General features: G+C 38.3%; 1 protein-coding gene across 1 annotated transcript in view; it reads left to right on the forward strand.

Moving 5' to 3' along the window:
- The window catches only part of LOC135877798 (mucin-5AC-like), a 50,521-nt gene that overhangs the window by 11,396 nt on the left and 25,338 nt on the right, over positions 1–13,787 (forward strand). The window contains exons 15-29 of the mRNA XM_065403349.1: positions 41–135; positions 789–915; positions 1,747–2,002; positions 2,532–2,584; positions 3,021–3,121; positions 4,209–4,360; positions 7,168–7,306; positions 7,401–7,514; positions 8,103–8,282; positions 9,278–9,517; positions 10,794–10,950; positions 11,228–11,356; positions 11,936–12,080; positions 13,137–13,180; positions 13,282–13,467. Of these exons, the coding sequence (XP_065259421.1) occupies positions 41–135; positions 789–915; positions 1,747–2,002; positions 2,532–2,584; positions 3,021–3,121; positions 4,209–4,360; positions 7,168–7,306; positions 7,401–7,514; positions 8,103–8,282; positions 9,278–9,517; positions 10,794–10,950; positions 11,228–11,356; positions 11,936–12,080; positions 13,137–13,180; positions 13,282–13,467 (2,118 nt within the window). The remainder of the gene's footprint in view (positions 1–40; positions 136–788; positions 916–1,746; positions 2,003–2,531; positions 2,585–3,020; positions 3,122–4,208; positions 4,361–7,167; positions 7,307–7,400; positions 7,515–8,102; positions 8,283–9,277; positions 9,518–10,793; positions 10,951–11,227; positions 11,357–11,935; positions 12,081–13,136; positions 13,181–13,281; positions 13,468–13,787) is intronic.

A 13,787-nucleotide genomic window follows, 5' to 3' on the forward strand; every position in this document is an offset into this window, starting at 1 on the left:
AAAGAGTAATATGGATTTATTTCATTTCCTCTGTTCACAGAAAAGTATGCTCAGCACTGGTGCGGATTGCTGACGGACAGCACAGGACCTTTTGCCAATTGCCACTTAACAGTGAATCCAGCTGTTTACCACACGGTACTTAGCTATTTTTCTTTTTCCTTTAAAAACCAATCAAAATTGGAGCCTTAAAACCAGCTGTTTGGAAAGAAATGTCCGAAACACGTCTCCCAGATTATGCTGTGTCTATATTTTAATCTGCATAATACATCACTTCTTTTTCTCTATATATGTTTCTTACTCTATGTGTATATTTCCTACCCTTATTTCAGTCTGCAGTCTTGGTTTCATCATCCTGAATTGCTTTTACACTCTTTGTTAAACAAGAACTGCTATTTGCCACAGAGCAAGAAAACCAAAATGTAAACATATAAAGAGGAAGTTATATATAAAGTATATAAAATATATGAATTCTATATAAATTTTTGCTTACTAAAGCATAATATCTTCAGAATAATCCATATATTTAGGTAAAATGGGAGATTACGAAGCATACAATAGATTCTTTGGCTCTTATTTTACAATAACAACTGCCAATATTTGGGGGTCTCCATTATCGCCATATCAAAAAAATCCTAAAAGGAGGTAGGAAAATATTAAAGATATGTTGACACTGCTCACAACTGAATGTATATGGAGAAGAAGCTGATACCTAAGACCAGAAATTAACAGGACCTGTTTTTGGATGGGCAGTTCTGTGATGATTAATTAGTTTGTTTCTGCACCCCTAGAACTGTCTGTTTGACACCTGTAATTGTGAAAAGAGTGAGGACTGCATGTGTGCTGCCCTCTCTTCCTATGTGAGAGTCTGTGCTGCCAAAGGAGTCCAGCTGGAGGGATGGAGGACTGATGTCTGTTGTAAGTGTTATAGCCACGCCCTCGGTCTTCTATTCTGAAAGAACCAGTAGTAGAATTTATCTATCAATCATCATTTTATATCAATTTCTAGCCAATCCAGGGCTCTCCCAGTAAATTTTGAGGGAAAGGTATTGAAAAGTAAAATTCTAGCAATAATTCCCTATTTTTTTTTAATGTAATGGAGGTTAGTTATGGTGAATACAGATGGAAGATACAGTTGTGGCTAGGAAAGAGACAACTGCTGCTGAAGGGGCTCTGACTCTCTCCGCAGAGGCTTTAAGTTAACTAGAGTTTCATCTGTCACCGGTTGCCATGGAAATGAATGTGTCAGATCACAGAAACAATATTAATTCTAAACAGAACACTTTATAAATAAAGAATGTTTAAACAAAGGGTTGTTTAAAGTCACCAAGCTGTTTTCTTTGATCCAACATGTCTGTTTCCAGTGCAGGAGTATTTATGTACCTCAGGAGGCCTCATGCCTCAGACTGCACCAAAGGTTTATAGGTTTCTATTGTAATTGCCAACCTGATGTGTGGTTTCTCTTTCCAAATCTCATTTGAAAACATATATTTTTTTCATTTGCATATATCACTTAATTTGTCCCCCATCTACTGTTACCTTTTTTTTTTTTAATATAATGCTGTGCATTATTTAACTCTGAAAGCATGCTGGGATACATTTTGTCTGAAAAATGTGATACACAAAAAAATATATAGCATTGTTGTTTATGTTATTCACACTACATATTGCCCCTCTCTCCCCACCAAATAATATCTGGAACTAACAAATCTGTTAATGTAATTTTTGTTTTTGTTTTTCCTTCTCAAGCCAAATACACAACCTCGTGTCCCAAATCCTTGAGCTACAGCTATAACATCAGTTCCTGTCAACCCACTTGCCGGTCTCTGAGTGAGCCCGATGTCACATGTAACATCAGGTTCATTCCAGTTGATGGTTGCACCTGTGAAAAAGGAACCTACATGGATGAATATGGCAAATGTGTGTCTGCTAGTGAATGTCCTTGTTATTACAAAGGATCTCCCATTCTCTCTGGGGAAGTTGTTCATGAAGATGGTCTTGTATGGTAAGAGATTCTTTTATAAAACACTAAAGCTGCATTGTATAAATAAAAGAATACACCTCAGTTAAGCTGGCTGTACCCAGCCCTGCATGATTTTCAATACAATGCTCTGTCCACAGAATAGTTCTGTTAGACTATGAGAGCATTTTTCCAGACATATGAGAACTATTGTATTTAGGCGAGATTCCTGTTGTATTCAATGATTTTTCCCAGCATAAAATACAAAAATACACAGTGAGAGGTTTATAGTATAATAAAGATCAAACTCACCGGGAGACATTGTCACATTTTCGGTCACAATTTTTCCTGGACATCTATCGCCGAGATCATAGGGAAATACCACCAGCTGTTGGGTTGACAAGAAACTTTTTTCTGTAACCACAAGGTGGCATGTTAGAATGCCGTGTCTTATTGGAAAGTTCTGTAACAGCAGAAAAGAAGCTCAGTATGTGGAGCTTAGAACAGAAGGCGCTACAGAAATACAAAATAATAAATAATAAATATTATTATTATTCCCTTCCATTTCTTACAGCACTTGTGCAAAGGGTAAACTGAGCTGCATTGGAGCTGTGAACCAAATCCCAGGTAAAAACCCTTCTTTAGCTTATCTTTGCTCTCTAGCCTGTCCTTGGTTTTGAGTACGTTTTCTCTTGGCGCAACAGAACAAAACTGAAACACACAGGAAAGTCAATAGGGTGGAAACTGTTGCTTAATTTCATCTACTATTTTTAAAATAAAACATCAGTCTATACAGTGTGACCAGTTAAAAAAAAAAAGCACACAAAAATTAACATGAAGGTAATGAAATAATAATTACATGTAATTTCTAAAAGATTATATAAATTTAAAACTGCTGCTTCCTAGGGAATTCATAGCGTCCTGTCACATAAGCCCCTGCGTTCTTTTTTTAATTGTACTCAATATGAAGAGCCTAGTCTCCTTATAGCAAATTGAAAACGTGATATTGTTGTGCAAACTCTGGTGCCTTTTCTCATCTCTCTCATATCATTCTCTCCCCTAGTTTGTGCTCCTCCCATGGTCTACTTTGACTGCAGAAATGTCACTGCAGGCACCACTGGAGCCGAATGCCAGAAGAGCTGCCAGACGCTTGACATGCAGTGTGTAAGTATGAAGTGGCTGGACACTCCTGTACACTAGAACTATTCGTTGTTCATAAATATAGTCCTGAAGCTGTAATACTGATAGTCTGTTGTTTGTGCAACGAAACCCTGGAAGCATGTTATGAAGCATTAACAATGGGATCACTAAAGGTCAAGTTCATGAGCAAATAAAAGTCAACTTTACTTGAATCTCTCACATAGGTACTGACTGGAGATGCATCAGACTTTGTAGATCTAATTCAGATAACAATACCTAGCAAGAACTAGTTCTCAGCAAAACATCCAGAACTTTGTCATGTGCACAATCTGTTCAGTAGAAAATTACTGGATGTAATCTTGATTGAAATTGTTAATATTTTTTGTGCCGTGATGCATTTTTTAATAATCTCTTACACATCCAATTATATTACAAAGGCTAGGAACATGATAACAGCCTGATTGGCTGTCATTTTATGAGACAGCATCACATGAGATAAATGGCAATCCAACTTAATGCATCAGAAAAAATGTATTAAACTATTCTTTTTTTAACTTATCATCCTCTCAGACACAGATCAGCAGGTCCACAGGTTCATCAGCAAGTCAGGCTGGTACCCAATTCAATATCTTTCCCACTTTCACAATCCATAGACCACCTATGGAGACTGGAACACATGAAATGTTGATGTTTAGCAGGTTTTATCTTCCACTAAATCTTCCTTTAGCAACCAACCATATGTTTGAGCAAAATCCATATTTTCCTTCAAGCCATCTCTGATTTAAACTGCATGTAAATCAACAGTCCAGAGACAGGTTCTAAGAACCTAATCTTACTCTCTCTCTACTTGAGTAAGTAAAAAGCAACAGAGGGTCCTGTGGCACCTTTAAGACTAACAGAAGTATTGGGAGCATAAGCTTTCGTGGGTAAGAACCTCACTTCTTCAGATGCAAGAAGTGAGGTTCTTACCCATGAAAGCTTATGCTCCCAATACTTCTGTTAGTCTTAAAGGTGCCACAGGACCCTCTGTTGCTTTTTACAGATTCAGACTAACACGGCTACCCCTCTGATACTTGAGTAAGTAAGTTACATTTTCTGCTTGGCTTTACAGTACAGCACACAGTGTATGTCTGGCTGCATGTGCCCCTCTGGGCTAGTGTCAGATGGTAAAGGCAGCTGTGTTGCTGAAGAGGAATGTCCATGTATTCACAATGAGGCTACCTACAAACCAGGGGAAGAGATCAAAGTTGACTGCAACACCTGGTATGTATTCATTGAACTGTGTGGTTCATGGAGCCACCACTTTCCCCTTTCCAAAGATCCATATATAAGCAGCACAATGGCGAAAAGAAATGTTCATTGGATTGGGTTGGCAGATGGACTTTTCAGTATATTAACCATAACAAGCCAGTTTTCTGTCAATCAAGGTAGATGGTAAAAGCAAAGAGTGGGAGCCAGGAAATCTTTGGGTTTAAGGTTTTCATAGAAACAGATTCATAGAAAAATAGGGGTGGAAGGGACCTTGACAGATGATCTAGTCCATCCCCCATGCTGTGGCAGGACAAGTATACCTGGACCATCCATGACAGGTGTTTGTCTAACTTGTTTTTAAAAACCGCCAAAGATAGGGATTTCACAACCTCGCTTGATAATCTATTCCAGAGCTTAACTATACTTGTAGGTAGAAGGTTTTTCTTAATATCTAACCTAAATTTCCCTTGCTACAGATTAAGCCCATTACTTCTTGTCCTATCTTCAGTGAACATGAAGAATAATTGATCAAGTCCTTAATATATTTGAAGACTGTTAGCAAGTTCCCTCTCCATCTTCTTTTCTCAAGACTAAACATGCCCAGTTTTTTTTTTAAACATTTCCTCATAGGTCAGCTTTTCTAAACCTTTTCTCATGTGTGCTGCTCTCCTCTGTACTCTCTCCAGATAGTCCACATCTTTCTTAAAGTGCGGCATTCAGAACTGAACACAGTACTCCAACTGAGGCCTAACCAATGCTAAGTAGAATGGGAAAATTACGTCAGGCCTGTTAATATAGCCCAGAATATTAGCCTTTTTTGCAACTGCATCACATTGTTGACTCATATTCAATTTGTGATCCAGTATAATGCCCAGATCCTTTTCACCAACACTACTGCCTAGCCACTTATTCCTCCTTTTGTAGTTGTGCATTTGATTTTTTCCTTCCTTAATATAGTACTTTGCACTTGTCTTTATTGAATTTTATCAAGAGTTCTCCAATTTGTCAGCGTCATTTTGAATTCTAATCCTGTCCTCCAAAGTGCTCGCAATTCCTTCCAGCTTGTGTTATGGGCAAATTTTATAAGTATATTCTCTATTCTATTGTCCAAGTCATTAATGAATATATTGAACAGTACCGGACCCAGGACAAACCTCTGCAGGACCCCATTAGATACATCCCCCGAGTTTAACACCAAACCATTTATAATTATGAGTACAGTCCTTCAACCAGTTTTACACACACCTTACAGTAATTTCATCTAGACCACATTTCCCTAGTTTTCTCATGAGAATATCATATGGGACTTTACCAAAAGCCTTTCTAAAATCAAGATATATTACATTTACAGCTTTTCCTCTCTCCACTAGGCCAGTAATCCCATCAAAGAAGGAAATTAGGTTGGTGTGGCATGGTTTGTTCTTGACAAAATCCATGTTGGCTATTACTTATAGCCCTATTATTCTCAATGTGTTTACAAATTGATTAATAATTTGTTCCAGTATATTTCCAGGTATTGAAATCAGGCTGACTGATCTATAATTCCCCAGGTCCTCTTTGTTACACTTTTTCCTGCTTCAGTCATCTGGGACCTCACCCATCCTCCATAAATTCTCAAAGATATTCATTAATTGTTCCAAGATTGCCTCAATTATTCCTGAAGTTCCCTAGGATGAATTTCATCAAGCCCTGCCAACTTGAATATAGCTAACTTATCTACATATTCTTTAACCTGCTCTTTCCCTATTTTAGTTTGCATTCCTTTCTCCTTGTTGTTAATATTAATAATGTTAACTATCTGGTCACAATTTACCTTTTTAGTGAAGACTGAAGCAAAATAGGCATTAAGCACCTCAGCCTTCTTGATAATGTCCATTATTAACTCTTCTTTCCTGCTAAGTAGAGGACCTCCTTCGTCTTTCTCTTGCTCATAGTGTATTTATAGAACCTCTTCTCATTGTCTTTTATGTCCCTTGCTAGAGGTAACTCATTTTGTGCCTCAGCCTTTCTGATTTTGTTTCTACATGCTTCTGCTATTCTTTTGCTCTCATCCTTAGCAATTTGTCCATGTTTTCACTTTTTGTAGGATTTTTTTTTATTTTCAGTTCATTAAAGAGCTTGTGATAGAGCCATATTGGCCTTTTACTATTCTCCTATCTTTCCTTTGCATCGGGATAGTTTGCTGTTGCTCCTTTAATATTGTCTCCTCGAGAAACTGACAACTCTCTTGGACTCCTTTTCCCCCTAGATTTCCGTCCAACAGGACCTTGCCTACCAGTTCTCTGAGTTTGTTAAAATCTGCTATTGTTCTTATTCTGCTGTTCTCACTCCTTCCATTCTTTAGAATAATGAAATCTACCATGTCATGATCATTTTCACCCAAATTGCCTTCATCCATCAGATTCACAACCAGTTCCTTCCCTGTTGGTCAGAATCAAATCTAAAATGGCTGTTCCCCTGGTTACTTCCTTCACCCTTTGAAACAAAAAGCTGTTACCAATACATTCCAAGAACCTACTGGACATTTTGTGTTTTGCCATATTACTTTTTCAACAGATGTCTGGGTGGTTAAAGTCCCCCATTACTAAAAGGCCTTGTGTTTTCCTACAGTATTATCTATATTCCTATTAACCCCTTCATGCTGATGATATAGAGCTTTTGCATTAATTGTTTGCTTGGAGAAATTCTAACTTTAACACTAGCATGAACACAACATTTACCAGGACTGATATATACTGAATTAAATAAATATGTTGTGGGAATTACATGTGCATCAAGTGAGTAATTTTATGATTAAAATGTTTTCTTCTCCTTCTTAGCGTGTGTAAGAACAGGATGTGGAAATGCACCAGTGAACAATGCCTTGGTACATGCGCTATTTATGGAGATGGGCATTACATCACATTTGATGACAAATGGTTTAACTTCAATGGAGATTGTGAATACACATTAGTCCAGGTACTGAGCTTTTGTCTTAGCATTACTACTTGTGGAGTCACCTGTATCCTCCATATTGCAATTATCCATCTGATAACTTCATTTCTCTCTTCAGGACCACTGTGGGAAAAACAGCACAGTCAATGGAACCTTTCGAGTTGTCACTGAAAACATCCCCTGTGGCTCCACTGGGACCACCTGCTCTAAGTCTATTAAAGTCTTCCTAGTGGTGAGTAGCTTTTTTGGTACATTTTTGAAAAGAACATTTTTATTATGTATCCATTTGAGACTCAGAAGGAGCCAGAAGCTTCTGAAGTGAAGACTTTCCAAGGTTTGTAAAATGCAATTTAAGCCAAAAACAAACAAAATATTTGGTAGTGCTTCCAATCTTTATTTATTTGTTTGTTTGTTTATTTGGTGGCAAAGCTATCCTATGTAGTACTTGGGCCAAATTTAATTTTCCAGGGGAGTTATGTAAAATAAATCATTTTATGGTGCACCCTATAGTACCTCTATAATTGTAGGCATTCTCTCCTTTGATTGACTTAAACATTTTAAAATGTATGTTCTTAAAACAGTTGTACCATCATGTGATTTGAACTATATAAATTAGATTTATCTCATTTGCCTCAAAAATGAATAATTACTCATCTTTGCTGGATAAATAGTATTGTTCTCTTTAAAATGGAAAACAGACATAGTTAAGATCATTCCCAAACGTTTGTTGTTGGGAGGTGTCTCCTATACCAACAAACCATACTAATTACTGAAAAGCTGATCCTTAGTCATTCCTTTGATTTTTTTCTCCCCATTTTAGGGCTATGAGTTGATACTCAGTGAGGAACACCTTGAAGTGGTAGAAAGAGAAAATGGAAGGCAAATGCCATACCAAGTCCGCTATATGGGCATGTACTTAGTTATTGAGACCAACAATGGACTGATCCTCATGTGGGATAAGAAAACCAGCATCTTCATCAAACTCAGCCCTGATTTCAAGGTAAGGCTTAAGAAGGCAGGAGTTTGCTGCCAACTATCATTGACACAAATGATGAATTATCGTCCCTCTTGAGTGAGAAAGCAATATTGATTGAAATGAAACAGAGTACAGCTGAAAGTCTTGTGTAAAATGATAGGAAGTATGTTTAACCATGTCTCAAATACAGATGTTAAAGGCAGTGTATGGTATTATACTAGAGTTTGTCAACATAGCTATTGATGTGTGAGAAGGGTATTATATACCATAGGAAATGGGAATTTTGTCATCCTATTTGCATACTACACTGACTTTTCCATTAGGGAAATGTATCAGGGAGTGGTTCAGCCAGCTTCAGAAATTTATGTAGAAGTATATTCTAATGCTATGAGTTCTTTAGCTAAATAATACACCAGAATCAAATAATTTTTCCCCACAAATATGGAATGTATGTACTTTAGATTCATACATACAGCCTAGTATTAATGTCAGCCTTGCTAAATTTTACCTGTTTACTTGCCTAGGGTGACATTTTTTGGATGGACAAGCAAAGTATTCATTTTTATCACTGTCATTAATTTTGGTAAAGAGCAAGTGAGTAGATTTTGTGCCTGGAGTGGGCTGCTCATTTTCATGACAGTTTTGTAAGGCTGTTTTATCTATGTATGTCTATTGTATATCTGTACAACACAAGACAAACAAAAGAATATGCAATTAGCTAACTGTAGATTCATTATGGTAACTCACCAGTGATGGGGCACAATAACAAAGCAATTTTCTTATTGTTCAAATTTTTAAATAAATTACTAGACGTATACCCCTCAGACCAGTCATCAGGTCCTTTTACTGAGATAAAAAGCAGATTTTGTGGAAAGTATGTTATCTTAGAAAAACAGAGAGTCAGGATATTACCAAACAGTTAGAGATAACATGCAAAATAGGGAATTCCAGAGGTGCTTTTAGTCTGTGATGTTGCTGCAAACTTTCTATCATCCTTTTGTGTCTGTGTGTACATACAGGGTCAGGTCTGTGGCCTGTGTGGGAACTACGATGGCAATGGCATTAATGACTTTACCACCAGAAGTCAGTCTGTGGTAGGAGATGTGCTGGAGTTTGGAAACAGCTGGAAAGTGTCTCTTACTTGTCCTGATGCCAACTCTACAAAGGACCCTTGCTCTACCAACCCTTATAGGAAGTCCTGGTCACAGAGGCAGTGCAGCATCATCAACAGTGAAGTCTTTGCTGCTTGTCACTCTCAGGTATAGCAAATCCTCAGAGCAAAATTCTCCTAAATAAAGACTATCTTTTTATATTCCTCAGATGCCTGTGCACTTGACATTGAGTTGTCACTCCTTACATTCCATTGAATACAAGTAGTCTGCTAGACATGGGTGTGAACAAGAGCAACTGGATCCAGCCCCACACCTCAACCTTTGGGTGTTTGGATCCAGCTCTGAATTTTACAACTAAGGCTCATCTCTAATATATACACTACATTGTTGAAAAAACCCATCCCTTAGAAGATGGGAGTCCGAGCTAATTACTAACTAAATTGCTGACTATCCAGAAGTTTCATTTGGGTCCATTTTCTCCCTATTCCAAAAGAACTACCCCCACTGAAGGTTGTTCTCATACATTCTGAAACAGGTGCACAATTCATCAGCTAACATATGTTTCACCTTGAATTGTCATAGGTAAATTTCAGGCTGGATTATTCTACCCAACAGGAATGGGCACTGCACCTGTAGAAAAATATAACGTTTATTTTACAGGAAGCATTCTTGTTTTTCTTGTGTAAAAGAAGGATAATCTCAAGTCAGTCTGAGTTTTATTTTTAGTGTGGGTTAGTTAATATTTTCATCATATGCCATGTACAGAATACAAGTGTAACGCCAACAAACCCCGGTCATCAGCGGGTGGCATAGAACCGGGGATTTCTGGAGCTTAGTGCATGAGCCTCTACCTCATGAGCTAAAAGCCAACTGGCTGTTAGCAAAGGCTGTAGAGCAAACTCATTAATCTCTCTTTCTAAGTGGTCTTGGTGCCACTAGATGGGACAGAACACCACACCCAGAAGGTGTGTGGGTTATACAAGCTCTATCCCTGGGTTAATTAACAACATGCTGGAGTAGCAGGGGAAAAGAATCAGTGTAGATATCAGCAGCCATTGCTAAAGCATATGTAAAACAATGTAGCCTACCTGTGTTATTTGTATCTTAATTCTTTCCATAGATACAAATCCTAATTTTCAAACATAGTTGCCTGTTTGAAACCTGCATTTTGGGTCTCAAATCTGCAATTGTTTGCAAATCTGCTTATGTGAATGATCAAATGTATGATTTAGACATACTGTTTCAGCATCCACATGGGAAAATTGGGCCTAGTTTGTCTAGCAATGCAAATACAAGAAAATGAAAGTTACAGATTTTCCCTTTTTGTGGCATTTTTGTTAATATTCTAGAAGCGTTACTCTGGCAAAGCAAGATGACTACAGAGAAAGTAAAACTTACATTTACTGCTTTCTTTGTCTAACAGGTTGAACCAACTAAATATTATGAAGCATGCGTGACTGATGCTTGTGCTTGTGACAGTGGGGGAGACTGTGAATGTTTCTGTACAGCAGTAGCTGCATATGCTCAAGCATGTAGTGAATTTGGTGTCTGTGTAGCCTGGAGAACTCCATCAATCTGTCGTGAGTATTAGCCCATAGCTCAATGGTGACTGAAAGAGTAGTGTATCAGTTTCAAGGCAATTGTTTTGAGAATGTTATTAAATATGTTATTAAATATATGACAACAATTTGTTTTCAACCCTGTGTTTCATATCAAACTGGGTTGACAATTATGCAGTTTCAGCTCTTGATTCATGACTTTCAAGACTACCCAAATGGTATAGTAGTGGTATAATGGAGAGCTATGAAAAAACTGAGGCATTTTGTTCTGAACATGTGTTTTCCTGTTTCCCCTCAGCTCTGTTCTGTGATTATTACAACCCAGAAGGGGAATGCGAGTGGCACTACAAGCCTTGTGGAGCCCCCTGCATGAAGACCTGTAGGAATCCAAGTGGAAGATGCCTTCATAAGTTACCAGGTTTAGAAGGTGAAAAGAGCTATGACACAGCATGTTGCTTACTGTAGAGTGCACAACTGGTTACCATTTTTTTCCAGCTCAGTCATTGTTGCATCAAATTCTCTCTTCAGATACACCCCATACAATCTTATTTTCTTCAGTGGGTTGCATTGGTATAAGTGAGGGCAGAGTTTGGTCCATGGGGTTTGAAAACATTTGTAGGACTCAGGCCTGGTGGGGTCTCCTAATGATAATAGTCTGTGCTACATGAGAGAACTGTATTAGTATCTTGGTTCATAGGCTAGCATCACATCCACATCTTAGGGGCTAGGGGAGCCTTGTTTGCTAAATAATAACACCGTGCCAACCAACAAAGGAGCCATTAACAAGAATCCAGAAGCAGTAGTTTCCTTTTATTTAGAAGGACTCATCATATTATAAGGAAGGCAAGCCATAGAAAGTGAGCCAGGGGAAGGAGTACAAATTTGGAAAGCCCTTGTGCCTGAGAAATATAGCCCAAAGTAGAAAAATAAAAAGGAATTACCTTCTGCGTAAAGTTCCAGCTTAAACTCTTCCAGCTTATACTCTTTTTTTTTTTTTTGGTCTCAGGCTGCTATCCAAACTGTCCAGCAAACAAGCCATATTTCAATGAGGATGAGATGACGTGTGTTGATAACTGTGGCTGTTACGATGCTAAAGGAAACTACCACAAACCAGGAGTGAGCGTCTACTCACAGGACAACTGTCAGTCATGGTAAGATTTAATGTACAGTCTGACCATGTTAAGGAGAAAGGACCAAAGCAGTGTTTGAAAGTTATGCGCCGCTATCCCACGGTAAGGTGAGGATGTTGCCTGTGCAAAAGCGACCCCTTATTGTCACATACCAATTTTCGTATTACTAGTGAGCAATATTTGATTCTGTTGAAGCGATTTTTGATTCTGTTGAATTTGTTCTCAGTATCACAGTAAATTCTTCAGCTTAGTGCCCAGAAAAAAATATGATGTGCTTTATAACCCGGTTTGTTTTATTCTGTGCTCCTATCTCATGGTGATATTCCCATAAGGTCACTCGTCACCATGATAGAAGAGTGCAGAATAGAACAAACCCAGTTATGTAAAATATAATATAGATTTGTTGCTGGGGTTTATTCTACATCCACATATAATTTAAAGTTCATAATTAATATGATCCAATATTCAGACTTTTTCCTTTTCTAGCCTCCGGGCCAAAACATAAGGAAGAATGACGAATGTGACAAGTAGCCTCCCTGAAGACTTGTTTCTGTAGTTTCCCATGATCTTTGACTTCATTCTCGCACAGGAGCTGAGGTCTGATATCAGGGAGATGGTTGGGAAAAGAATGGCAGCCAGAGGAACTGACATGAACTGGCTATAAGGGGGATGGCATAAGAAGAGATTGGTCTAACAGTAAGGGGATGGGAAAGGAATGGACCCTCTTCTTAACCCTCCCTCTGATCCATGCTGCTCCAATGTCAGAATTGGCTTTAGGGAGGAAGAAAAAAGCAGCCTCTAACCTTGACATGCTGCAGGTACTGTGGAGAGGGAGCAGCACCTCCTCTTAACTATTCAGCTTGAAAGAGGTATTTTAATCAGAGCTGACTATCAGAATATTAGCTGGAAACTAAACAAGTACTTCTCTGAACTTCAGTCAAACCCTAATTCAGAATAACTCCTCTCTGGCTTATGATTAGTCTCTATAAATTCAGTGAAAATAGCATAACAGTAAAGCGAGTTCATCACCCTTCATGCATCTTCAGTCTCACATTTCTTCTCTGTTATTTCTTTCAGTACATGCACAATGGAAGGCTTAGAGTGCAAGTTTGATGCTGAAGGTAAGTTGGCAAAGAACATTTATGAATGAAAACAAATTCTTGAGCTTTTGTTTCATTTGACAGGTAACTAACAATGTCATTCCACCTCTTCTGTTTTACAGCATGTTATTGCTATTATGAAGAACACAAATATAAATATAAGGATGTCATTTATAACACCACAGATGGGATTGGAGGGTGTTTGAGTGCAATTTGTGACATCAATGGAACAATAACCAGAAAATTCTTTGAATGCAGTGGAATTACAACTACCATCCCATTCACATTTAGTACAGTTCTACCTCCGAGTGCTGCAGGTATTTCTATGCATTTCTCAAAATATCTGAAAAAATCTTTGCATACCGGGGGGTAAGGGCCACTTACTCCTCTAATTGCACATGTTTGTACTGTAAGTTGGTAATTTCTACCATAACAGTCAGAAACTCAGCTGGCAGCTCCCCCCCCACCCCCACCCCATCTTGAGGATTCTCTGCCCAGCTGGTGCAGAGAGATACAGCTTCTACAAATTCTCTCCCTCAGTCCCCATTGTTACCCTGGGTAACACCAACACCAGGTGCTCCCAGAGGAAAGAAAGTGTAGCTAGTTCATCTTTATGCCCTGGAGATCC

The sequence above is a fragment of the Emys orbicularis genome, chromosome 4 (genome assembly GCF_028017835.1).
Source record: "Emys orbicularis isolate rEmyOrb1 chromosome 4, rEmyOrb1.hap1, whole genome shotgun sequence".
Classification (NCBI taxonomy): Eukaryota; Metazoa; Chordata; order Testudines; family Emydidae; genus Emys; species Emys orbicularis.